At 48.3% G+C, this 26,304-nt stretch overlaps 9 protein-coding genes and 2 non-coding genes across 11 annotated transcripts; 6 read left to right on the top strand and 5 right to left on the bottom strand.

Moving 5' to 3' along the window:
* Nucleotides 1-151: 151 nt before the first annotated feature.
* Nucleotides 152-1,987, top strand: ASPWEDRAFT_192902 (MFS transporter). The gene is made up of 3 exons (XM_040832255.1): nucleotides 152-627; nucleotides 696-1,097; nucleotides 1,160-1,987. Exons 1-3 carry the CDS (start codon nucleotides 391-393, stop codon nucleotides 1,868-1,870), a joined length of 1,350 nt encoding a protein of 449 aa, XP_040693855.1. The 5' UTR covers nucleotides 152-390; the 3' UTR covers nucleotides 1,871-1,987.
* A 3,221-nt stretch (nucleotides 1,988-5,208) lies between these two features.
* On the top strand, nucleotides 5,209-7,681 carry ASPWEDRAFT_192868 (uncharacterized protein). Its single transcript, XM_040832254.1, has 2 exons — nucleotides 5,209-5,814; nucleotides 5,862-7,681. The coding sequence occupies exons 1-2, from the start codon at nucleotides 5,261-5,263 to the stop codon at nucleotides 7,531-7,533; spliced, it is 2,226 nt and encodes a 741-aa protein (XP_040693854.1). The 5' UTR covers nucleotides 5,209-5,260; the 3' UTR covers nucleotides 7,534-7,681.
* Nucleotides 7,548-9,376, top strand: ASPWEDRAFT_33494 (uncharacterized protein). Its single transcript, XM_040833800.1, has one exon. The coding sequence runs from the start codon at nucleotides 7,579-7,581 to the stop codon at nucleotides 9,283-9,285; it is 1,707 nt and encodes a 568-aa protein (XP_040693853.1). The 5' UTR covers nucleotides 7,548-7,578; the 3' UTR covers nucleotides 9,286-9,376.
* Nucleotides 9,377-9,473: 97 nt separating this feature from the next.
* Nucleotides 9,474-9,575, top strand: ASPWEDRAFT_t33. Its single transcript has one exon. It is a non-coding gene; the product is annotated as a tRNA-Val (tRNA).
* A 2,066-nt stretch (nucleotides 9,576-11,641) lies between these two features.
* Nucleotides 11,642-15,219, bottom strand: ASPWEDRAFT_47067 (uncharacterized protein; the record flags this gene model as incomplete). Its single annotated transcript, XM_040836896.1, has 3 exons — nucleotides 11,642-13,387; nucleotides 13,467-15,007; nucleotides 15,057-15,219. 3 exons carry the CDS (start codon nucleotides 15,217-15,219, stop codon nucleotides 11,642-11,644), a joined length of 3,450 nt encoding a protein of 1,149 aa, XP_040693852.1.
* Nucleotides 15,220-16,099: 880 nt separating this feature from the next.
* Nucleotides 16,100-17,481, top strand: ASPWEDRAFT_33492 (uncharacterized protein). The gene has a single exon (XM_040833799.1). The coding sequence runs from the start codon at nucleotides 16,172-16,174 to the stop codon at nucleotides 17,273-17,275; it is 1,104 nt and encodes a 367-aa protein (XP_040693851.1). The 5' UTR covers nucleotides 16,100-16,171; the 3' UTR covers nucleotides 17,276-17,481.
* A 154-nt stretch (nucleotides 17,482-17,635) lies between these two features.
* Nucleotides 17,636-17,709, top strand: ASPWEDRAFT_t34. Its single transcript has one exon. It is a non-coding gene; the product is annotated as a tRNA-Ile (tRNA).
* A 472-nt stretch (nucleotides 17,710-18,181) lies between these two features.
* Nucleotides 18,182-18,931, bottom strand: ASPWEDRAFT_166260 (uncharacterized protein; the record flags this gene model as incomplete). The annotated part of the gene is made up of 2 exons (XM_040829962.1): nucleotides 18,182-18,696; nucleotides 18,745-18,931. The coding sequence occupies 2 exons, from the start codon at nucleotides 18,929-18,931 to the stop codon at nucleotides 18,182-18,184; spliced, it is 702 nt and encodes a 233-aa protein (XP_040693850.1).
* Nucleotides 18,932-19,652: 721 nt separating this feature from the next.
* Nucleotides 19,653-22,058, bottom strand: ASPWEDRAFT_75327 (Zn(II)2Cys6 transcription factor domain-containing protein; the record flags this gene model as incomplete). Its single annotated transcript, XM_040839535.1, has 2 exons — nucleotides 19,653-21,929; nucleotides 21,984-22,058. Coding segments are annotated over 2 exons (2,352 nt in total), but the record flags the coding sequence as incomplete, so codon positions are not given.
* A 423-nt stretch (nucleotides 22,059-22,481) lies between these two features.
* On the bottom strand, nucleotides 22,482-24,124 carry ASPWEDRAFT_101223 (aldehyde dehydrogenase family protein; the record flags this gene model as incomplete). The annotated part of the gene is made up of 4 exons (XM_040827363.1): nucleotides 22,482-22,626; nucleotides 22,678-22,747; nucleotides 22,808-24,009; nucleotides 24,066-24,124. The coding sequence occupies 4 exons, from the start codon at nucleotides 24,122-24,124 to the stop codon at nucleotides 22,482-22,484; spliced, it is 1,476 nt and encodes a 491-aa protein (XP_040693848.1).
* Nucleotides 24,125-24,854: 730 nt separating this feature from the next.
* Nucleotides 24,855-26,005, bottom strand: ASPWEDRAFT_101804 (zinc-dependent alcohol dehydrogenase; the record flags this gene model as incomplete). The annotated part of the gene is made up of 3 exons (XM_040827417.1): nucleotides 24,855-24,901; nucleotides 24,951-25,305; nucleotides 25,355-26,005. The coding sequence occupies 3 exons, from the start codon at nucleotides 26,003-26,005 to the stop codon at nucleotides 24,855-24,857; spliced, it is 1,053 nt and encodes a 350-aa protein (XP_040693847.1).
* Nucleotides 26,006-26,304: the final 299 nt, after the last annotated feature.

Genomic DNA, 26,304 nt, shown 5'->3' with positions numbered 1-26,304 from the left:
TTATCCTTGCACGCCTTTGCTGATGCCCCACCATCACTATGCAGCGCCTGGCTCGACATTCAAGCGTGTCGTCCTGTAATCCGCCACTTTAGCACTTTATAATCTTTGTTTGAAAAAGGTCATCGAATCAAACAATATAACTTGTACCACTTCAAGGCAAAATTAAATACGTGGATTGGGAGTGACGGTGCTCGAATATGCAGGCTAGAGGATCTATTTAATTTTAAAAAACACCCAGGGCATTTCATATCACCGGGATGGGGGTAAGACGTTGCTGACTGCTGACCCCCACCGAGTAGGTGGGAGCGACCAGAAAAGACGTCAACTATTTACCACGCCCATTTTGAAGAACCCCCAGTCCCCTTGACAGACACTCGATGCTCAAGAGCCATGGCCATGAATCTCGATCTTACCCGCCCACTCTCGATCTCATCTAGCAGTGCAAGACACCGTGCATCTGTTCCAGCGAGCCCCGCTTCCGAGAATGACACTCCGCCCTCCCACGCGGTCACTGTCGCCCTGCGATGGAACGAGTCAAAGACTATGATATGGAGAGTACTGGCTACTTTCTGGGGTGCACTGGTCATGGGCGCCAATGATGCAGCATATGGGGCGATAATCCCTTACGTTTGTACCACCTTTTCAACGCCCAGCGAACACGTACAGTGCTAATCCAGGCTGCTTGCATCATTCAGCTCCAGCTTGACTACAACAAGAGCTATACTATCATTTCCCTAGTATTCCTGTCCCCATTTCTGGGCTACACCATCTCCGCTGTCGTTATTAATCTGATCCACCAGCGCCTTGGTCGTCGTGGCGTGGCGTCCATCGGCCCAGCATGTCACTTGCTTGCCTTTGCCGTCATCTCAGCAAATCCCCCCTTCTCGGTGCTGGTGATAATGTACATCTTTGTCGGACTTGGCAGCGGGATCCAGAATTCCGGGTGGAATGTGTGGATCAGCAGTATGGCCAATTCTCACGAAGTCCTCGGATGTTTTCACGGATTCTATGGCATCGGGGCTACAGTTAGTCCTCTTGTTGCGACTAGCGTGATCACGAAAGCTGGCTGGGAATGGAATTCATACTATTACCTTCTGGTAGGTAAACTAGACCTTTCCGACGACCATGTGTCTTCTGCCATCTCTAATGCGAATCCAAGACGGGGGCTGCGGTTTTAGAACTCGTCAACGCCACTAGCGCCTTCTGGTCGGAGACTGCATCCAAGTATCAACAGGATCATCCGTCTTCTGCTGATAGAGATGGCGGTGGGTCTCTCAACCAGACCCGATTATCACTCACGTACAGAGTCACCTGGATCTGTTCAATCTTTCTCTTCCTGTATGGCGGCATCGAGGTCGCTATCGGAGGTTGGATCGTCGTATTCATGGCCAGTGTCCGCCATGGCAGCCCCTTTGCATCTGGTATGGCTGGAACAGGCTTCTGGCTCGGCGTCACAATGGGCCGCTTTGTACTGGGGTTCGTCACACCTCGCATTGGAGAGAAAATATCGATTATCGTCTACATTTTGCTTGCTATTGCGCTTGAATTGGTCTTCTGGCTCGTTCCGGAGTTTATCGTCTCGGCCGTAGCGGTTGCACTGGTTGGGTTCTTCTTGGGAACCATTTTCCCCGGCGTTGTGGTGGTTGCTACTCGGTTGTTGCCAAAGCACTTGCATGTCGCAGCCATTGGGTTTGCAGCTGCGTTCTCTATGGGCGGGGGAGCCGTCTTCCCTTTTATGATCGGTGCTATTGCGCAGGCCAAGGGAGTGACAGTACTGCAGCCCATCTTAGTGGCGATGTTGGCTGTTGCGCTGTTGATTTGGGGGACGGTACTGCGGGCTCCGGTCTCGCAGTCACAGCATGAAGTTTGATAGAGACTGGCCTATCAATAATGGAGCCAGTGTTCGATCTTGCCAATCATTCTGCAATCCGGTTGGACGTGTCTAGACCAGGATAGAGTTGAGGAGCTGATATAAAGCCCTAAAACTAGTCTAAATACAGTAAATAAAGCAGTACTTTTATGAGTAATATTTATATTACTAATAGTAAGAGAATTCTCTAGATATTAAAGCTATTTAGGATTAAAAACTGCTGTATACTATAGATCAGTTGAATACCGGCGGAATAGTGGAAATCGCTATTTCAATGAGATTGGCGATAACGGTAATTTCGTCAACAACACTACGGGAGATACAGAAACGCCGGCACAGCCACCAAGTAGGTGCTTTCCATTCGCCGCCAACGAGGCTCAGCCCACCCGAGTAGTAGCCAGTGGTGTCCGCCATAGCTAGCTCTGGAGCATCTTTCATGCACATGCTCGACTCTTACCTCTTCCATTTCAAGAGTTAATTCGGGATTCGAAGACCATAAGAATGGGATGCTTGTACACGGCTCATTTGCATCACCATTGGCAAAAACAGCTCATATCGGTCTATCCCATATAAGTAGCAGATTATTCCGTCTCCTGTCAAGACAACATACCAACAAAACAGTAAACTTATCTACCAGTCCAAGTCCTTCAAATGTTTGGGACAGATGAACCTCCCTTGCATCGACCGCAACGGGCCGCACCGGCGATCGGTGGAGAACAAAGAAATAATGGACAAGAACGATTGGCCAGAGGGGGATGTTCATGTGATATCACCAGCCCTAGCTACCTCGGCTAGGGCACGGGTGCCTGATGGGATAGATTCTAGAAGTTATTCACATACACGATCCTATAGGGGTAGAGGTCCTCTAGAACTATATTAATAAGTAGGTTAAGGTATTTAGTACTAGTATATATATCTAGGTACCTACCTAGGGGTTATTTACCTATAGTGTCCTAATCTAGGATATAAATCTTACTATAGGAAATATAACTGATATTTCTATAAATTTAGTAGCTATGTATTATGACTGATGGCCGCATGGCGGCGTTCCCAGCTAGTGTGTCACATGAGTCGAGTCTACTTGTAAGTAATGAATAGAGTTTGAGTAATGAGGCAAGTTCAAGTTGAGATTTAGGACTCGTCTTGGCATATGAGTAAGACTCATGAGTTTTGAGTAATGAGTTTGAGACTTACCTTCTAACTTGACTCGTGTGGCACGCTACTTATATTGGTGGCTTACTGTATCTACAATTGTGTCACTGGAGTGATCTGGCCCTATACAAGCACCCATACAATTGCAGCATAGAAAAGGGTCCGGTGGAGGTTATAGTCTTTTGTATAATTATAGTCACCTGTAATTTGGGTTTGTATTCTCCCTTAATTCATAACACATGCGTATAATTTCCCGTATAGAGTAATGCTTATTTACAGAGACAAATATCAGGCTGGTTTCAACCATCAGTTTTGACGTGGTTCAGTACTGAGTATCTAGGTGATACTAACTTGAAATTAATTCTATGAGAATTGGGTCTCACTACTGACCATATACACACCCAGGAGGTCTATTTCCTTTAAATGATGAACTATGACATATACACTAATTAGATTGTGGCTGGCTATTGTATTGAACGCCACAAAATGTCAGTCATTTAGAAACACCGAATCTTTGACGAGGACATCCATAAATTTGTCGGCCCCGGAAAGCTGTTCTGAAGCTTGGCCCATGGCAAACTCAAGCTTTAGTTTGTTTGTAGACCAAGCCGCAGGCCTAGATCTAAATGTGCATATATGAGAGAGCGCATGTCAATATGACATCATGCACATTGAGCCACAAGTCAGGTGTTATTTACTATCTTGACGCGTGTGGCTTGGAAGAGAAATATGAGTTTGACCTAGCTACATTGCTTCCCTGCTCTGATCGTCCTAGGATTTATATTTGAACAGATTTGTCAAAACGGAACATTTATATCACCAAAACCCCGCCTCTATAAAGCGACGAAATGGCTGAGGCGACCACAGCAGTCGAGGCTATATCTTGCACTTGAATCCTCAATTCCATCTATGCTGCACCATTTTCAACTCCTGGATGCCTTGTCATCATAACTTATGGATTGTTTAGCTCGTTTAGCACGACATCAATGTGAGGAAGCTTCGGCATTTCTTCAAGGTGAGAAGCTCTAGTTAGACAAATCTATGGAGGCTCAGGCGCCTTTACTTGACTGCTGATCAGGATGGATGATAGAATCTCACCAATCATTGAATTTGTCGACCCGCAACATGGCACCAGCCGACTCTTTGAACGTTCCAAAGCCTCCCTTTCCTACCATGAGTCCAAATCTAAGCCAGCAGCACGGGGACCATTTGAAGCTGCAAAGCGACGATGTGAATGCGGCTCGGGAGTCTTTATGGCAGAGCGCATATCAGCAATTTGTCAAAGAAGAGCCGGAATTAGCCAAGGCATACGAAATGCTTTTGAAAAACGATTCTGGTCTCAGTCCAAGTACCAGTCTCATAACGTCTGAAGGTATGTTTGCCGTCGCGGATCATCAAAAATCGAGGATGGAGAACAAACAATGGATGTATTCATGGTTTGGAAAACCGAAGAAAGTCCGGGATACAGCAGAGAGTATTCTCACCGTGGTTCAGCAGGCCTCTGGCTTAATATCTGCTGGCATGACCATGGCTCCAATTTACGTCTCCCTTCCATGGAGTATGGTTTCAGCCTTGATACCATTTATCATGAGTGACATAAATGCTGTTCATGATGCTGTCAACGGGCTCAAAGAAGTGACAAGCATACTGAACAGTTACAGTTATGCAGAGACTATATTCCTGAGCCACGCCATCACAGGGAGTGATTTCAAAAATGCTGTTATCAGCCTATATGGTGCTATCTTCAAGTACCAAGCATCAGCTGCCTGTTATTTTGCCAAGAAGACCTTAAAGCGAATGGGTTGCAATGTGTTATCAAGCTCATCATGGACAAATTCAATCGCTGATATCGAGAGGCTTGAGAGGCGAGCCGCCGTCCAAATCCAAGCCTTGGGTGTACGCCTAAGTCAAGCTGGTTTTGCAGATATCCGGGCTGACTTGAAAAACGGGTTGGCGATTATGGAAAGAATCCAGCTCCAATTTTCAACGGAAAGAAGACAAAGAGAACGTATACAGGAGTGGTTATCGCCAATAAACCATCATCGGGTTCATGCAGGCATTCAAAGTCTCCTTGGAGATGAATATGTCGCATCTGGACAGTGGTTGTGGCAAGATAGCACATCTTTCGAACCCTGGATAAGGAGCTCCAAAGACACACTTCTACTTCAGGGTGTTGTGGGGTCAGGTAAAACCTCGTTAAGCTCAATCCTTATTCATCACCTTCTCGCTCACCCCGAGATGGGCCAGGTTGCATTCTTTTACTTCTCGGACAATGTAGCCTCGCCGGATGGTTCGAGGGCTATTCGCAATGATTTATCCACCATTTTCCTTAGTATCCTAGCGCAATGTTGTCTTCTTCCTGATGGAACAATCTCAAAGGCTGTGCATTGTGCCTTCGATGACAGCGAAAAACAGGCTCCTGGGGGCTGCGACCTGAGCCTTGGAGCTATACTAAATCTGCTAGAAACAGTGTTTCTAGAAAGGCCAGAGGACCAGTTCACATTTATCTTTGATGCCTTGGATGAATGTGGCGACCGACAGGGCTTCCTCTCCTCTCTCACTCAAATATTACGTTCCCGCCCAAAAGTGAGACTGTTCATATCATCGCGGTTCGGCATTGACATATCAGACCACCTGAAGTCCTACCATACCTTGTCTATCTCATCCCATAGCTCGACTGACATCCGTTCCTATGTTGAGAATGAAGTCAAAAGTCGATACGCAAGTAGCGGGATGAATGAAAAGCAGGCTACTCGACTCAAGGATGCACTAAATCTTTACTCGGACGGAGTGTGAGTAGCCCAAAGCGCAGGTTCAGCTGTCTCTAATAAAAATACAGGTTCCGATGGGTTGTTTTGGAATTGGACATTTTCCTTCCCCGATCGCCTCGTCAAGGAAGCAGGCAAATGCCCAGAGACATTGAGAATCGACTGGAGAGATTGGAGCATTCCCATGCACCCGCAGTTGAAAGACTATTCGGGGCATACCAAGAACTCTACGAATACGCACTTGGAGCAGAGGATGAACATTCTCGAAGGCATGTTGTGAAGACCGCCATAACCAGGGTCCTATGTTCGTTTACTCGTGTTACGCAATACGATCTATTGCATGCGGTATCGGTTCAGCCAGATGGCTCGATAGACATGACCATTCAGCTCGAGGTTATACTAGACTATTGCAGCAATTTCCTGGTCAAAGAACCAAGTGGCATCATCAAGCTTGCTCACCTGTCTGTGAGGCAATTCTTTGAGAGAATGCCAGAGTTTGCACCACCGCAACAACACCTACGAGTGGCCTCTTACTGCTTACAGGTTGTGCAGTCTTTATCAGTGGAGGGCGATATTCAATTACATAGGTCACAACGACCAGGAACCCGGGATTTCTCACGGCTGAGAAGCTCACTTGTCATCCCTAAAGCGCTTGTCGACCTCAAAGCAGTTGATACTGCTACGATTTACTCCTACCTCTATTGGTCCGCTCATTGTAGAGCCACATTGGGCTCAGTCAAGCTTTCAGAGTCACATTGGGCTGGAGGCGTCCGGGACGTCCTGGTGGAAGACCTGACGCCACTGCATTCAATGATCGCAGCGGGAAGGGACTTTTCCACCCGAGACGTTTTAGGCAATACAAAACTGCATGAAGTTGTCCAGCAGAACCAGCTAGCGGAGTTGGATCTCCTCCTACGCCTCGACTCTCTCCAGGGGCAGTCGCAACTGAATGTTGAAAATAAGGCCGGAAATCTGCCCATACACCTCGCTGCAATGCGGGGCTTCCGAGACGCTTTCCATGACTTGGCGCTGGCAGGGTCTAGGCTTGACGCAACCAATTCTTATGGCCTGACACCACTTCAGCTTGCAATTATTTTCGGCAGAGTTGAAATTTTACAGCTAGCCTGCCGCATCGGCATTGATATCTACCAGCCTGACCGATTTGGAAACTGCCTACTCCATTGCGCTTCCTTTATTAGCCGGACAGATATCGTCCACGTCCTCCTCAAGGCTGGCGCCTGCCCAGACGTTCCGAACCAAGCCGGAGATACTCCCTTCTTTGAGCCTCTGAAGTGGGCCAATGTGACCACCAACATACGCAATAAGATTGGTGGGGTGGCTGCTGACGAATTCCTCAAACATTCGCGGGAGCCAGCGACCGACGATAGGCGAAAGGCCAGAGGGTATAGTCTCAAGTTTAGGCACCAAGCCGACCAGCCAAAGGTGTGCATTGATGACGCTGAAATTTCCTCATGTCGATTTTGTAACCTTCAGACCTGGTTGGAGGGTTCCCAAGAAGGCCTGCAGTACGACCTAAGCTCCTCTGATGAAGAACTTGCGGATATGGATGCGAATGGTTGTAAACTTTGCCAACTCCTGATAAAGGAACTCTCGAGTGCCCGCTTAAGCAAGACATCAGAAGTCAAAGTGAGGGTTGCCTTGGAGTCCGGAAGAGACATTTTGGCTCTTTCCTACGCAGGGTCTGAGATCGAGCTGGAGTTTTGCATTAATTCTGAAGGTTAGTTTCCCAAAGCCTCTGCTACTCTCCTAGCCCCCCCAAATCAAAGGATGGGATTTGCCGTATTGGCTTCAATTATTGAAATCACGGTAGCCCGTGATTCCACACTATTATTTAGGACAACTAATAGGTCACAACGGAGAACTCCTTCTGACCATTCTGTATATGGGCTCACTGATGAATTAGATACACATGGGCCTGTGGGTGAGATATTTCACGGTATAAATATCGACGTTGCGGACTCCAGGGAAAATATGTCCAGTCAGTTGCAGCACTGGATAAGAAATTGCTGCGAACACCATGTCAGCTGCAACCATAACCCAGTCCGCACATTTCCGACTCGTATTCTTGACATTGGCTCAGGGTCCGAAAAGCCTACACCTCGAATCTTGGAGTACGATGAATTGGGGAAATGTGTCAAAAAGTTTGTCTTCTTTTCTTTTACATGGGGCGGCGAATTGCCTTTCAAAACCACGCAGGACAATTTGAAGTCTTACAAAAAGGGGATTGCTTTGGATAGCCTTCCCCGCTTATTTCAAGACGCCATCGAGCTTTGCCGGAGTATTGGGTATCGTTTTATTTGGATCGATGCGTTGTGCATAATCTCTGATCAGCCGGAGGATAGTGATCGCGAGATCGCGCGCGTGAATGAGTACATTCAATCCGCAGACCTTGTCATGGCTACGACAGGATTCGGGGTTTATGGAAGTCTGGCACCTGCACGAGAGCCTAGTGTCGCCCTGTCCATTGATGCACACCTTGAAAGATGTGCAGAATCCAATCACCAACCGTTTACCCTTCATCTACGCAGGCCAGTCCAGACTGCCAGACACGCCATGGAGAAAGGAATTCTGCACCGCAGCTGGAGAGTGCAAGAGGTTCTATTGGCTCGCCGAATTGCGATATTTGGCCCAACCCAGCTATACTGGAGCTGCCTTGAAGCCCTCAAATCGGAAGCTAATACTTTTGAAATCGAGCCGTGGTTTCAAGCCGTACCTGCTTTCCGTTACTGGCTCGACGATCCCGGTATGCGTGCGCTCACCATCTCGTCTCGAACAAGGATTCTCCACTATTGGTATTCGGTCGTTGAAATGTTTAGCCGCGGGAATGTCACTTTCCAGCCTCATAGGCTCAGTGCCGTAGATGCGGTGGCTCGCAACGTCAGAGGGTTAATGGTGGAGTTTCTAGGCCACGAAGATGAATACAATGCGGGTATATGGCAGAGTGATATGTGCCACGGCCTTTTATGGGTGGATTCCTCCAACGGGCCATCTTTGCGTTATTTGTTCCCCTCATGGAGCTGGGTATCTGCCCAAGACGAAATATCTTACTGCCTGGCAAGTGGACTAAAGGCCACGCTAGTTTCACCACCCGCACTATTCTCTGTCGAACAATGCAAAGCATTGTCCAGCCCTTCTTTGAGTCAGGTGGAAAACACAATTCATATTTCATCCCTTTCAAGAATAGTAGAAGAACCTACTGTGGAGAGCACCCAGAAATACGAGTTCTTCTTTGACTTTGTAGAGGATGAAGCGCGAAGTGATTGCGTGCGGCTTCGTGGTATTGTTCTTGTCATTGTGGCACCTTGGGCTTTCAGGCCTGGATCTGAGTATTATCATTCAAGATGGGCGGGGTTGATGCTAAAGCGAATGGAGAACGATTCAACAGACAAGTACGTGAGAGACGGTGTTTTCCTTGGAGAGTGTTGCGATGAGAGCCTGGAAGGCTGGGAGAGAAAGAGCTTTTCAATTATATAGTTGCAAGTTAAGCCTGGCCTGTTAGGCAACGCACTCTATAAATAAAAAACCAGGTCAAAGTCAACCATGTATTTTCCCCCTAGCTTTTAAGACCAATATTATATAGAGTAAGATTTCAGACATTGAAGTCTATTGTTCTTATCTTTCTAATGACAGGTATACAAGGTGCTCCAGTCATTGAAGATTCAAGTCGCGTGGTCTAATGGTTATGATATCTCGTTCACAGCTAAAGTGAGCCTCTTCTACTGGAAGATCCGAGATGGTTCCCGGTTCGATCCCGGGCGCGACTACTTTTTTCTTTTTTCTCTTTTTCACCGTCAAGGTGGAATAGTGGTAGTACACCATCTGGCAACCCTCTAAAGTAACAGTAGGGGGCCGTTCCGTTTTCTGAATCTCTAGAGGGCGTGGGTTTGAATCCACGTAGCGGCTTGAAATATCCACCATGCTAATTCCTAGTCTACTATTATTCTGTGCCAACTTTCCCCTCTTACCTCATGGGCATTTGTTGCTTTCTTCTGGTTGGAAACACTCCTTAGCAAATGCATCAAATTCCAATCTGCCAATAACTCAATGCCCTGTCTCCAACTTCATGACTGGCCTAGACACCATCCAGATCCACAGAACAACCCTCGATCCAAGGAATACTCCACGGCTCACTCCCCCAGGCTCTCTTCACCCCCTCAACAGGCCCAACTACATCTCTAGCTGCATCACACAACAGGTTTGGCGTGATGCACTTTCCAACAAACCCGCAGCAAGTTTCCAAGCACACACTACCTACTTCCAATCTAGACTACAGTCTGCCAGCTGGTCACATTGACCTCCCCTATTGCAAAATGCGCCTTCGGCTCTTCCAGCATGGGGCTGGCAGATACATCCATTTGCGCACTGGGTATCTGAATTGCAGACATCAGTTGTCATGCAGTTGGGGGTGGGCTGGCAGATTCCGTTCATGCATGTAGTGCATTTGGGGCACTGCAGACTGTTAGATGTAGATATTATCTTGGCGTTTGGTATGAGATGGACATGTTTTCTTGACGTTGCCGCATGGATGCTAGTCTGGCTCTCCTTCGATGGCGCTGAGGCTGGTGTTGGATATTTTATTGTTAAGGGCCGCCACGCCTGGATACGTTAGTTAAACCCAGGTAATGGGATGGGATTCTCACAGGCAGCAAAGAAAACAAGACTGAGGATCTTCATTGCGATTGAATCATTTTGGAACTTTGATGGTCGGTTAAATTGAGCTGGAGGGGAAACATCATTATAACGCCATCTATATAGAGAACCATGCCCTTCCTTTATTATAATACGTAACACAACTCCATCTCACATGGAAGAAAGGGCTGGAATACAACATCCTATGCTGCCATCTATGTCTACTCGAGTAGCGCAAGAATGGAATGGGCTGTGTTTGTCACATGAATATCTATCCATCTTTTTAGTCATGGGTAACAAGAAACATCCCAGTTGAACCAATTGAATTGCTGTCTCCGGGGTTATCTCAAGGCTATTATCGGTTATTTAAATCGATTAGCATTTAGATCAGATCTAGAGATATGTCGTAATATCCATCAGGCCAAACAAGCTACGCGTGTACCCAGTTGACCTTTCTTGGAATTATATTCAACAAGATCTTAGGTCGAGACAAGAGCAAGCATCACGTTGTAAGAGTATAGGGGTATATACCACAGATATGGTAATCACTACGTAGACAGACAATTGAGAACACTAATTTAATACCCATATGGATATTATAGAGACATAAAGTTCAATTCAAGATTTCCAGAGAACATTTCAATCAAATGCAACTGTTGACCATTATCCCATTGACTTTAGAATAGCTCTGTCCATAACGAAAGGGCCAGACTAGGTTAACTGTTAAAGTCTTAGAGGTCAAAAGAATCTCTTTTTTCCAATACAGTGCAGTTGAGTTTGTGTCATCACTATGTCCAGCAATGTACATCTGGCATAGTAGCATAATGCAGTCACCAACAAGAGGCTGCCAGCTGGGGTCCAGCACTAGAAACCAATCATGCACTCCTAATGCATCATTCAAACAGCGAACTATTTCACGTGCATTACCCTTGGTAAGTTCTAGACTAGGACAAGAAGAGCTTCCTGGCCTTGTGAAAAGAGACTTAAGGAGGTATATCATATTCGAATCGTTTAGTAACGTAGATGATGATTCTGGATATAGCAAGTTACCAGCCATTGGGCCTCTTAGGGCGCAATAGGAGGCATCACGGAATTACCTAAAAATTCCATTGGATTATAAGCTGTCTTGGATACAGCTACTCGGCTGTTATCTCGGAATGTAGACTAGGTGGAAGTCACATTTCGGGTTTTCAAGTCAGAATTAAGACCTCTTGATGCCGACATTTGGTGCCGCAAGTGCATTTGACAGTATAGCGGAATCAAAGGTGAAAAGAAGCACTCGTCCTGAAGCACAACAGATACACATGGTCGATTCTGTGACAACAGCCGAGGACAAACTATCTGGTCGGTACTCTGGTGGCAACCATAGCAAGCATTTTGAGTTCCACGTGATGCATTCATAATCCCAAGTTATGCCAAAGCCTTGAGAATAGGGGCTAGCCTTATGCGTTTGACTATTCGGCCCATCAACAGAGAATGATGATAGGCCAACGGTGCCATCAAATAGTTTAAGGTCAGGATTATTCAAGAAAACATCCCTCACATTTAAAACACGATCTCTTTCTCTTCGGTAAGCGTTAAATGTTTGCAGGCATTTCCCGCTGCCGACATCCAACACCCGCACAGTACTACCCCATGATTGTGATACAAGAAGTTTGAGATTATGTGAGAACATCAAGGAGTGGATTCCGTGGTCCCAGCCGTTGAAACTCTGAAGGCATTGCCCATTGCGAGCGTCCCAGACCTTAATATCAAACGGTTCACCCTTTGCACCCGTGGCAAGGAGCCTGGAATCGTGGGAAAAGAAAGGTTCCGCGCTACCAGAATGGCTGGCGAAATCACGTGGATGCTGTCTGCTAGTGGCATTCCATATCCTGACTGTGTGGTCACTCGAAGCTGAAACGAGGAGTTTAGAATCAGGTGAGAACGCGACCGAACGAACATGGTATCCATGACCCTTGAAGGTCTGAAGGTGCTTTCCGCTGTTAGTGTCCCATAACGTGATAGTGTGGTCATCTAAGCCAGAGGCAAGAAGCTTGGAATCATGAGAAAATCTGACTGAATTCATCCAAGAGTCTGAGGTATCGCCACTAAGAGTGCGGAGGCATTTCCAGCTGCTAGTTTCCCACAGCTTGATACTGTTATCAAAAGAGCCCGAGGCAAGAAGCTGGGAGTCATGAGAGAAGGCAACCGATAAGGCTGCTCTGTTATGCTCATTTAGAGTTTGGATACATGCTCCACTATTGATATCCCAGATCTTGATAGTCTCGTCCAATGAAGCTGACGCGAGGAGCTGAAGCTCACGAGCCTTTGCGAGTGCCAATATATGTTCGTCATGTCCTTTGAGAGTCTTGAGGCATTTTCCGTTCCTGGTATCCCAGAGCTTGATAGTGCCATCAGTTGAGCCGGATGCAAGATATTTGGAATCGTGGAGGAACGTGACGGAAACAAAATCGCTATCAAGATTATTGATCGCCATAACGCGTTTCCTGTTACCGGTGTCCCACACCTTGATAGAATTGTGAGACACCGAGGCGAGGAGCTTTGAATCGTGGGAGAAACCGACGAACCATACCCTGTCGCTATGGTCATCAAGGGTAGTTAGGCATTGTCCACTGCTGGCATCCCATATCTTGACGGTGTGATCCCAGGAGGCCGAAGCAAGCAACCTGGAATCATGAGAGAAAGAGACCGACCAAACCTGATCTATGTGTCCCTCCAGGGTTTGTAGACATGGGCTCCATTGATATTCCATATCTGGCTTCTGAATTATCCACAATGGTTGTTGTGCTTGATATTGGATTCTCGTCACGCTATTCACCGGGCTGAATACCAGCGCAGACGCATACACTTGAAGCGGCCAATTCCTAATTGCCGTTTGAAAATATCGGACGAATCGACTGGCATCTTTTACTCTATCAACCAATGTCGCATTTTGTATCCCTGACTGTGTAGGAAGGTATTATGTCTTAGCGAGTCCGAATATCCAATGCTTATATTCATGTTGATGGGTGCATGTCACATACCTCGATCAGATTTTCGAGCTTCAAAATTGATACTATTCCGCCTGATACGCTTCTTAACAGGCCGATGGCTTCAAGCCAATGAAGGTAGTTCTTGCAGAAGACCACGTCGACTGGGCCGCCTTCTGCAAAATCATTGAGAACACTTGTGCAGACTTGACGATAGCATATTTCGAGATGGTCGACCCAGTAAAGACACGCGTAGCGTACTGCCGCCAGTGGATCAGGCTCTGGCTGCACGACTCGGTCGATGGGATATCCAGGATGCACGAGATTATAAATGTCACGTCGAAGCGTTCTGGCCATGGTGTCCAATGACTTGGCGAAGATGTCATGATGTAAGATTTCCTGTCCGCGGGGGAAGATCTCGCAGACTGCTTCCCGATGCAGGAAATCTTTGGCAGATTGATGTACCAGAAAAATTGTCGATCCTCGAATCGTGAGGAAAGAGCCACAGAGACCTATAACCTCCTCTAGGTCTGATAATGCGAGGTCTTCAGGGAAGTCGACATAGGAACTTATCTCATCCAACGTAAGAGGATGATACACTGTCGTGCTGATACCAAGTATGGACCTGCAGAGCTCGGCATCCTCAGTGTCGCCTATCTGATCCAACATCCGCCGATAGAGCTTATCAAGACCAGGAGGAAATTGTTCCAATTTCCTACGAACAGCCCATTTTGGAACACTGAATTTGGCAAGTTCCTCGCAGACCAGTGCTACCCACAGGAAGGTGCCATGTGCATTCGCTAACAGATGCTGGTACACTGCATCTTGGATATCAGCGGGGTAATTCTTTTTCCTCGTCAAGGTCTGGACTTTGTAGCAGATAAAGGTGGCAACCGCCTTGGAAACGGAAGCCTCGTTGAGCTCCAGCCAGAGCCTTTCTTTCTTCGATGCGGACTCAAGCGTCTGTTCGATTGAAGGCCAATTACGGCTTGAAACAAGCCATTTGACATGTGGATACACGGATGATTTTTCAACGATGAGATGAAGAAGACGGTCCAATCCGGTAGTGCACTCATCTAGGGCGTCAATAATCAAATACGTTGTCTGCAACAATGGGTCCTGGAGGATACTTGTTAAGATCCCTACCAGTGTCTCCCAGGCATTTGCATCCTCAAAGACTTTTTCCCCGCCCTTGTCATACTCTCGCCGCACATGGGAGATGAGAGATGGATGCCGATCGACTAACATGAAGATAAAGCCGCGAAGAACACCAGTAGCATGGTTTATCCGAGCATCTGCTGCCTGGCAGAAGAAAAAGACAACAGTGGTCTCTGAAGCAAGGGTGGTCTTGGTTAGTTCGTTTATAATCCCACACAAGAGCATGGTTTTTCCCTTCCCAGGATCACCTCTAACCCAAAGAAGTTGACTTTCTTGCTCATAGCGCCATCGTTTGAATTCCTCATTTTCAAGGGCCCAGATATATGCGTCCTCTAGCAATCCACCCTTGACTGTCTCGATCCGTGTTTTATCATAGTGAGGATTAGTTGCATGCAAAGCTCGAAGGCAGTTTCGGTTTTCTGATGCTTCCAAATAATCTGGGAATATTGTTAGTACATAGTCGGGCTTGTGGCCTACCCAGCTTACCAGATTGGGATTGGAAATTTGCAGTAATATTGCCGTTATTCTGTACTAGCTGAAGACCTGAGTTGTCGGCACCAAAAGATGAGTTATGTCCTGCTACCGAATTGTCCTCTGATAGCCCAGCTTTGTGACGACTCCTTTTTAGCGGTCGGTTGATTCTATCCATCTGATTATGTGTCGATGGCAGTGAGGTAATGGATTCCTTGCTCTTCTGTTTCAGATGGATTCCATGCCGTCAAATTGCGTTCACAACAATGACTCTATCCAAGAATGGCAGCCTTATCCTTGAGCCGCCCCACATCATGTGACTGTTGATTATATCTCCTTATAGAGCGGTGAAAACATACAGGGATGACAAAATCGGAATAGTGCCTAGTTTCGTTCACTATTTATTACACGGTTATATGCGTGGCAGTGAGCTTCGTTTCTAAAATCTTCCTAACATGTTGAGAATGCTCCTGTATCTAGCTGCCTTGACGTCTTAACAAGAGCTTTTTGAGCTGACCTTTACAACGGGATTACTACTGGACCCTTAGCAGCTTTAGCGATTGAGCTTTTGTTATAAACATAAGAAACGAAGCCAGAGCAAAGGAATATGCTGAGAATTGAACAGGCACGATGGGAGCGGATTGTACGAGTGCGACTCGAGTTCTTATTGACAGCCTCTGATTTGCTGAGTGACGGGTGGATCTATGGGGCGGGACGGGCCTAAGATTACCCCACCTACAGATAAACAACAAGTTGAATCTAATGCTTTTCGATATGTATTATGAGTTTTTAATTTAGAGGCTCTGGGCAGGCTGCTGATGGCTCTCTGACGGAGTGGTTATTAGTCAAATTGGCTGCGACCCATTCGAGGATTCGAGGGCTGTGACACTAACCAATAATTGTGGGTTGTTGACAGCCTTGTTGATCCCAAAAGAGAGTAAAGATGAACTGGCCACATAGCCAAATGAAGAGCAGCTCAGCCTCGCCATCAGGTGACTGACAGTGCTACGCGCTGCACACTGCCAGAAGCGACCAAAAGTACTGAGAGACCATATCCCCACTCCTCCAGTTGTCAACCACGTCAAGAATTTCCGCATATGTTGGCTACCCAATAAGTGTCCCGTTCTACAATGCCAAACCTGGAGGACTACACTGTGGGTTGGATTTGCGCCATAACCTCTGAATATGTCGCCGCCCAGGCATTTCTCGACGAAAAGCATGACCGCCCCGTTTCTTTGCCGCCTCATAACAAAAATGACTACACATTAGGCAGAATTGGAAATCATAACGTCGTCATCTCTGTTCTGCCTATGGGGGAGTATGGCACTTCGTCAGCAGCACGTGTGGCAGAAGATATGGTCCATAGTTTCCCTAATATCCGTATCGGCCTGATGGTTGGCATCGGGGGCGGTGCCCCCAGCCCAAAACATGATATCCGCCTGGGAGATATTGTCGTCAGTATTCCTGGAAATGGTCTAGGTGGTGTTGTTCAGTATGACTTTGGCAAGATGATTCAGGGCCAAGGATTTCAGCCTACGGGTTTTCTCGACCAACCACCTATTGTCCTACGTGCGGCAGTAAATGGACTTAAGGCTCATTATGAGAGTGAAGGCCATCAGATCGAAATGATGGTTAGCCAGATTTTACAGACGAAACCACGGCTGCGAAAAAGATATGGGCGCCCAGATCCTGCGAGTGATCGGCTATACCACAGTCACATCATCCATCCTGCAGACGGTGAAATACCTTGCACTACGGATTGTGGAAATGATCTAGCTTACCTAATTTCCCGTGCTCCACGCACTGAGGAGGATGACAATCCCACGATTCATTACGGGCTAATAGCATCCGCTAACCAACTCATGAAAGATGCCTTGATTCGAGACAAATTGGCGGCACAAAAGGATATTATATGCTTTGAAATGGAAGCGGCTGGGCTGATAAACCATTTTCCTTGCCTTGTAATCCGGGGCATCTGCGACTACGCCGATTCGCACAAGAATAAAAACTGGCAGGGATATGCGGCAATGGTCGCAGCAGCATATGCCAAGGATCTTTTATATCGAATTGTCCCGCAGCAGGTAGAGCAGGAGGCGAAGATCAGCACTGTTCTGAAGGAAGGATATCACCATACGAATATCAAATTTGGAGCCCACAACTCTGGCTTCCAAGTTGCTGTGAATAATGGTATGATCAGTGCCAGATCGGGGGCCAGCGATAGCAACCAAGTCTAGTGACCTTTGTTACAAGTTAGCAAAGCAGAGCGACAAAAACAGATGGCATTCTTGTTCTGCTGGTCAAACTAAGGCGGCGATTTAAATGTTTTATAATCACCCCTGCTTCATCACAGCCACCTATATATATATCTTAGTTAGGGACTATTGAAATAGGTAGTCACTATGTAATTATAAATTATAGGGAAAGCGATCTGTCTCATGACAAGATCTAAACTCTTATAATTGCGTAATCACAAATAATAGGTTACATATCTACTTTATGAAAGTATAGGGCTTTAAATTTACGCAACGTGCATATGCATGCAATATAACTGGGTGGCGTTGTGTAACACTAAATCCTCCCGGTATTCAACAATTGGTCCTGTAGCTCAGTCGGTTAGAGCGTGGTGCTAATAACGCCAAGGTCGCGAGTTCGACCCTCGTCGGGACCATTTTTTTGTCGATTCCTCGTCTGCTCTTTAGCAATTGTGTGTGGTTATTCTTTTCATTTTAGATTTATTTATTTTTGCTGCTGCATTCCAATTGTTGTTTATTTTACACTGGTTTGGTAGTGTTACCTATTTACATAAGACTGAATTAGGGTTTTATATCGTTCGAGCCTGCAGGCGACACGAGGATTATCTGCAAAAAAGTGAATAAGCAGAGCCGCGTTACCGCATGTTTTATAGGTCTTTGATGAGCTCACTTAGTACGGACGAGGATGGGGGATGTTGCATTTAATTTTTAATCTAGATCAAGTATATTTCTATGATGACTTCATTTCCAAACAGTATGTCAGACAGACTTACTGACTGTGTTTATACCCCAATGAAAGCGATCTTGCATAACTTTATTATCATCTAGCAAAAACGGACTAGGAGTTTTTACCCCAACCATGGACCTAATTGTATACAGACCTGAAACTCAATGCAACCCTTCCCAACATGCCCCCACCAGCCAATAATCAAACGCCTTGACAACCTCATCCCTCTCAAACCTGAAACTCTTCTCAACAGGAACATCCAACTCCCTCACCCCAATAAACCGCACCACATTCTTCAGCATCTGCTTCGACCTGATCATAATCCCCCGCACAACAGCCCCCGTACTCAGCGCCAGACCCGCCACATCGGGCATTTTCTTCTGAGTCGCAGACGAGAGGAAGCCGATGACGGAAATGACACCGCCGTACGCAATCGCAGACAGGGACTGCTTGATGGTTCCTGAGCCGCCGTTTTCGAGGATGTAGTCTACGCCGAGCCCGGATGTGAGGCGGTTTGCTTCGGCGGCCCAGTCAGGGGTGCGTTTGTAGTTGATGATGTGGTCGACGCCGTATTTGGACTTGACGTATTCGAGCTTGCTGTCGGAGGATGTGACGATTGTTCGGGCGCCGGCTGCTTTGGCGAGGACGAGGCTGTTGATGGAGACGCCGCCGGTTCCTATTCAGTTAGTATGGATTATTTAAATAGATGTGGGTTTCTGCTCACCCTGGAAAAGAATAGTCTGACCCGGCTTCAGAGCAACTGCGTCGGAGCCGGGAACGACCTGTCCTTCACGGGAAAGGGATACTGGCTGGTGGAGATGCGATGTCGCGGAAGTTGAGGGCGACGCTTTTGATTTTGATGAGGACTTCGTGTGGGGATGGGTTCTTGGAAGGAGGCCAGCTTCTGCCATTAGTCGCGGGCAGTGAGGCAGAGGACGGTTTGGGTGGATATTTTGAAAGATTAAGAGATCAACTGAGTGATGTAGTCATGTGTTGAGGAATAAACAGTGGCAGCTGGATGGAATTTAAATAGCAGAATATCGTCTCCAACGGGATGGGGTAAAAACCCCAAGTGGCGATTCTCACTATTAATTGATTATTAAAGTCGACTACAGTGAATAAGTGAATAAGCGTCATAGAAACAACTTATAAATCAAGGGTTATAGGAACCCCACTGTTGGGGTTTTACCCATGATGATATCACCAGGAGTATAAGGACGGATGTCTTCACTCCAACATGAGACATAATGTCAGCTTGATAATCTTTTGGATAATAATATCCAGTCAGCACAAGGAATAATAGGATCGACTGATATATCTGCCACAGGAAGGACTGTGGATGGGTAATCGACAAGGTTGAACATCGATGAGTAACCCCAGGACACGGTGACATCGTGGGGGAAAGCGAAGGCACCGAGGACTGGTGGATGAGGCATCACCACACAGTCCCACTTGATAATACCCACCTTGTGCTCGGGCTGATGATACGAACAGAGAAATTGCAAGGACCGGTCAGATAGGCGTGAACCCTTGTGCCGTATTGGTCAAACCAAAGCTCTCGGCACTATCCAGAGATGATGCTTGAAAGCCAGTAGCAAGGCCGAGCGCACTACTATCCGCACTGGGACTGAACTTCATGTTCAAGCTTTTTGACAGGTTCTGCGCCACCAGGAAAGCCATATCCGACTTTCGTCCCAGGTATTGCAGCGCACAGATGCAGAACTCACAATTCTGCCGGAAGCAATCGGCCAACAGTTTGCGGTCGCCAAACGAATCCAAGCTGTCCAGACAGATATAAGCTGCCTTGGCAAAGGAATGGATGAGAACGACTGTCCACGGCTCGACCAAGAAGGCGACTTCATTCAGGGAATCGTGGAAATGGCGGTGCAAGGTTGGCTCTTGGCCCTGGAGGGATGAGCGCGCCAGGGCGCCAACGGCCAGAGCATTGTCTATCCTCAGAGCAGCGACGAGGTCTGTAGCCTGTCGGGCTTCGCGCTTTACATCAGAGCCGCGGTTTTCGTCGTCGATACTTTCTATCACGTCTGCCAACAGCATCGTGGCAAGATGCCAATGACCGTCGAGTATGACGTACCACGACTGGATACGAGGAGGAAGCATCTCATGGTTGGCGACACAGTCGAGCATGAACCATCGGTACGTGCAGTTCCAGTGCTGGTAGACCTGAATGGTACTCTGAATGGCTTCTTCCAGGCAATCGCGGCTTGCGCCTCGATAGATCAGAGTCTGGAGCTGTGTAATCCGGCGATAGAGTAAAACCTTGACCGGGGTCGCTTCTGAAAGCACAGAAGCAGCCTGTTCATAGGAGCATGGCCATCGTGGTGGAGCATGACCAGAGCCCATCTTCTCGCCTGGACGGAGAAAGAACTGGCCCCATATATCCCATTGGTTCGTCTCATTGTGTGAGATGGGTTGGATTCCAGAACTGACATGCTCTTTGGGGGCAGACGGAGTCGGGACCAATGAAACCTGGCTATCCTCATCCGAAACCATGAGTGGGCGTTGGTACATCGCAGAACTCAGCGTGTCAAACATGACTCCTAGCCAGTGCAACAGATTCAGGGTGCCGCGGTGCTCATGACTCGTCATAATAGGATCAATCTGTGACGATGATGGCGGATCGGGCGGGCCCATACTGTGAGTCGGCGTGGTTCCCGCTGATGCTTTCCGTAGTTTTGTCAATGATTCTCGTTGGATCCTTGTGAATTTATGCCGAAAGGTGAAGAGCTGCCGATTAGCATTGTCGAGAAATATGGGTGCCCGGTCATTCTCCAATAACTGATCAAGGCGCTTGTCCTGTCTGTCATCCAACGGCCTTTGCGTCAAAGAAAAGATGATGTTCGCAAAGGCAATGCGAAACGAGGGAATGCCGGAGGATTGCTCCAAGGCATGTCGGGCTTCATTCCAAACTCTCTCTCGGATTAATCTCTCATCGGATGCAAACTCGGCTGGGACGGAGAGCCCCGTCCCCTTTTGCGCGTGCTGAGTCCACTGGGAGGCAAAGGCGATAATGGCCAGATGGAGTGCTCGCGCCGCCGTCTTGTCCTCGTCCGGGGTTAAGGACATGCCGCATTTGGAGGATACGCGATCCAACCGACACACTCGAATGCACATCCGGTTGGACCAGTTTGGCCCCCATTCGTCTCTCTCTTTGTAAGGACGCAGGTCGCCAATCGAGTCGCTATAGGGACAGTTGTGTTCCGTCAGCCAGCAGGATAACGCGTTCTCCATACTGTCGTGATATATGCGGATCAGGTTCTTTGTCATCATCGACCGGGCATATTGCCTGGCTGTGTTTTCGGAATCCATGCGCAGACTCCCTGGAGAGTGTCGTTTTGATGCTCTCTCGGAATCCTCATCACGAGGATTGGATCCTAGATCTGGGACACTGAACGAGGAAGGGGTGAATGTGTCCTGCAGCTGGGGAATGGGAATGGCACCAAAAGCTTCCGCAGAGTAATTGGTGAGCGGCGCGTGAAAGACTGGTGGAGGTTCAGGCTGGCTGAAGGCATTTTTGGAAACTTCCCAATCGCAGGGCGCGGTCATGTTCCAAGCAGACAAAGCAAACTGGCCCTCATTCGGCCACTCTGCCTGAAAGCCGTCGACAATTGCATCGCTCGGCGGAAGAAGGGGTGCAAAAGGCAGGTTGACCATGCCAGTGGGATCCGCAGAATGCCAGTATACAGAGTCTGGCACCTCCGGCAGGGCCACGCCGGAGGAGGCTGAGCTCGCCGTGGAAGGGGAGCTGGCAGACGGCGCAGACGGGGCAGTAGGTCTGGCTCTTTTCCGGCTTCCTTTCGACTCTGCGTGTTTCGAGAGCCAGTTGAATGTGCACTCTTTCTTCCATCGTTTGCAGTTGGAGCAGGCATTGAAGACACGGTCTACCTGGCTCTTTTCAGATCAGATATTAGCATGTCTTCGTCCTGGCGAGGCCTCGTGACAAACCGTTGCATCGCAGCCCCTTCGACCTTTGCGACATGGATCGCAGCTGTGAAATTGTTTTCGACGGGTGTCTCCCATGGTGCCAAGTACAGGAAAAAGGTGTCTAGATTTACATCACAGAAGACAGAAGTCACACAAGGTCCCAGAAATAAGCACGATCATCTGGGGAAGAATGGGGGATGTTTGCGGGGTTAAAGTGGAGAAGATAAGCGTCGGGCCAGCGGAAGCTCACCGGTGTGTGTATCTGTCATGGCCGCATTGCCTGGGAGAGGAAAGTGGAGATGAAATCTACCAGTGTTGGGCCGGGTTCAGTTCCTATTGGGACGAAGAGAAAAGAAGATACCAGGATCGTGCATGCTTATAGCTAGTTTCTATGCAAGGTAATTGTGATCCTTGTAGGGAGGTACGTCGATCTGCTATACGAGATCAGGTGCTCAGCTCGCAGGGATTGTTTATTGCTAGACTAAAAGACACGGGAAGCCGACAGAGCCGACATTCCGCTTACGAGAGATGCACACGGACCGTTTTCACTTCGGTGTAGTTGTCGAGAGCGTATGATCCCAGCTCTCGGCCCATTCCGGATTCTTTGAAGCCCCCAAACGGCATTTGATAATGGAGAGTGTTGTAGTTGTTGACCCACACCGTCCTAGGAATTGTCAACAATTTCGTCAAACCATAGTGATAGGAGTAAACTCACCCTGCCTTGATCGCATTCGACACTCGGATGGCGCTGTTGATATTTGTGGTATGCACAGCCGCTGCCAGGCCTGTTGATCGTCCAGGTTAGATTGGGGGCGAAGAAAAAGGAGAAAGCGTGTCCAACCCACCATAGTTGGTCCTATTGGCCACTCGAATGGCCTCCTCTTCACTGCGAATCTTCTGCACCGTGCATACTGGCCCGAAGATCTCCTCTCTCACAATTGTCATGTCCTCAGAAACATCTGCAAAGATGGTGGGCTGGATGTAATATCCTTCATTTCCTTTCCGCTCTCCACCGGTGATGACCTTGGCCCCTGCCTGTTTCCCATCTGCAATATAGCTCATAATCCGGTCATATTGCAGCTGGGATACCTGGGGGCCTTGAAAGGTGTCCGCATCAAAAGGGTTGCCCACCTTGTTCTCTTCGGCTCGTTTCTTGAACAGCTCCAGAAACTGATCATATATGTCCTCGTGGACCAGGATTCGAGAGCCCGCACAGCAGCACTGCCCGTGGTTGAAAAAGATGCCCAGATTCACCCATCCAATGGCTTCCTCGAGGTTTGCGTCGGGCAGAATGATGTTCGGCGACTTTCCGCCCAGTTCTAGCGTCACCTTCTTCAGGTTGCTCTTCGCGGCGGCCTGGAGGATGCCACGCCCAACCAAAGTGGACCCGGTAAAGGCAACCTTGTCAATATCCATGTGAGATGCAATGGCTGCGCCTGCTGTTCTTCCAAATCCCGAGATAACATTGACCACTCCCGGAGGGAAGCCGGCTTCCTTGATCAATTTAGCTACATACAGTCCCGATAACGGCGTTTGTTCTGCAGTTTTGATAACGATCGTATTCCCCGTCGCCAGTGCAGGACCAATCTTCCAGGCAAACATCAGGAGAGGAAAGTTCCATGGGATGATCTGGCCACAGACTCCAACCGGCTCGTGGCGTGTGTAGGTCAAGCTGCCACTGTCGGTGTCGATGGTCTGGCCGTAGATCTTATCGGCCCACCCGCCGTAGTAGCGCAGACAGCCGGCCGAAGCAGCCACATCGCCTTTGGCCATTGTCACGCCTTTCCCATTGTCCAGTGCTTCAATGGCAGCCACCGTATCGGCATCACGCTCTAGGAAATCAGCGAGGCGAGTGAGGAGGCGACCGCGCTCAGAAGGTGTGACCTGCTTCCACTCGCCTTCTAGAGCGTTGCGGGCAGCTTGAACAGCGATATCAACGTCGATTTCTGTGCCTTCATGCACGGCCACAATGGCCTTTTCATCATGAGGGTTGATCGTCTCGAAGGTCTTGCCTTCCGCTCCCTTGATAAACTCGTTGTTGATAAACCTGATATATTTAGCAGGGCACGGACCACTTTTGGTTAGACAGGAGAGCAAACATACAATCCCAAAGGTTGTTCGTATGTGACCACAGGGGTCGTGATAGTCTGAAAAAGAGACATGTTGGATGGAGTATTGGTTTGGATAACTGAAATGTGGTGTTTGGAATGAAGTTGACCTGAAGCATGGAGGATATGGACTTAATATATACAACCCTGGGAAGAAATCGATCCATACTTTCGGGAATATGGAGTAATGGGGAAGGGTTCGAGATCTCATAGTTCAACACTGGAGTTTGGGGAACACCTGCATCTTTCCCCTCAATCCTTTCTTCCGGGGTTTCCTTTGGCCCGCAAATCCATTGCTGTGCGGCTCCGAAAGCAGTGCCAAGGCAGGAATCTTTAGTGGAGTTGGAGGATCTGTATCCGCAAATGATACCAGCGATATATCCTTGTGGATTTCTCGCATGAACATTCGGGTTTGTGCGGGAATGCAGGTAATCCATCTCAGCCGCATCGTCTAAGATCAAATCGCCTTATGTAGATACCCGAGTCACACGTTTTCCAAATCCCTACCCCGTAAACTGGATTGCATCATACATTTTGAAGACGGGCTTGGATTTCCTCATTAGCTCTGGTGTTATTCAATCTCTAGAACAACATATCGGGAATGTGCGGGACTCTATATCACAACGTTTACGTCGCTGGAAATGGGAAGCCTACTCTTCGAAGCCTTGTACATTGAGATAGTCAGGAAAGTAAAGATTGAATTTGTACTAAACAACGCGCTACAACCAAACAATTACATGATAAAATTCCATCGTCCTATGTAATGCTCTGCTTGACCCACTGATTATTCTGGTATCTCAAGCACATAGCGACCAGCGATTTTTCCTTGCTCTGTGATCTGTCAGTTACCGAGTTAACAAGGATAGCAGGGAGAACGAACCCATGAGCTCGAAGATTTCCGGGAGGTCCTTCAGCGGAGCCAATTTGAATGGAGCCTTGATCAAGCCTCGAGCAAAGAAATCGAGAGCCTCGACGCCGTCCTGGCGGTTCCCAACGTAGCTGCCCTTGATACTGATCATGCGGACCACCGTGTTGAACACTGGGGCCTTGAGCTGCGCATCGGGAGGCAACCCAATGGCAATGATTGTTCCCCGGGAGCGAACGTATTCAGTCGCCTGTTGGAAGGGCTTCTCGGCGGCAGCGAGCAGAATCACCGCGTGGGCTCCAAGCCCATCCGGCGTGGCGGCCTTTACATCGGCCACCAAGTCGCTTGTCTTGGTGAAGTCCACAAAGGTCTAAAGTCTGGTTAGCTTTGGATTTCAGAATCTGGGTGTTCAAACATACTTCAGTGCCCAGCTTCTCACACATGGCCTTTTTCTCATCGCCTCCATCCACGGCAACGACTCTGATCCCCATCGCCTTTGCGTATTGCTGAGCAAGAGATCCAAGGCCCCCGCCCGCCCCAACAATAGCCAACGTCTGGCCGGGACGAACACCAGCTTCCTTCAGACCCTTGTAGACCGTAATACCGGCACAAAGGACCGGCGCGGCCGCGTCAAGAGGAACCCCCTTGGGAATCTTGGAGGCATGGGTAGCCTTGCCAACCGCATACTGCTGGAAAGTGCCATCGACAGTATACCCGGAGAGCTGCGCATTCGCGCACAAGGGGTCATCGGACTGCCTGCAGAACTCGCATTCAGAGCACGACCCATTGAGCCACTTGATGCCGGCGTGGTCACCGATTTCAAACTCGTTGACCAGCTCGCCCTTGGCCACGACAATGCCGGCACCCTCGTGGCCGCCAACCAAGGGCATTTTCACCGGGAGTGGCCAGTGTCCCTTCATCGCGTGCAGGTCCGTATGGCAGACGCCACTGTAGCGCATCTTCACCAGAATCTGATCCGGGCCTGGCTTGGGGGTCGGGATCTGTTTGTACACAAGCGGTCCGCCGACCTGTTCGGCCACTTGCGCCCATTGCATCTCGGGGATAGACATATTGGCAGAGTAAAAAGAATGGTAGATTGAAGAAGTTTAGAAAAGAGTATTCTCAGTGTTTGATCGATGAAGTTCCAAGTGAGCGCGGTGGGGATGCTTTATAGATGCTTTGTGCCCCGGTACGGGTTGAGAAATCCGGGGTACGAGCAAATGGCGGGGACCCCTCATTTCGAGATCCACATCGCAGCTTCATCCGTTCGAGTTGAGTCGGACAGCCGGAATATAGCAGGAAAGAGAAATGGCTAGATCTATACTCCAGATCCCCAGAATGTTCAACTATCTGTGGAGTGAGCGGGAAT

Source organism: Aspergillus wentii, assembly GCF_001890725.1.
Source record: "Aspergillus wentii DTO 134E9 unplaced genomic scaffold ASPWEscaffold_1, whole genome shotgun sequence".
Classification (NCBI taxonomy): domain Eukaryota; kingdom Fungi; phylum Ascomycota; class Eurotiomycetes; order Eurotiales; family Aspergillaceae; genus Aspergillus; species Aspergillus wentii.
This window is presented reverse-complemented; position numbering and strand designations above follow the sequence as displayed.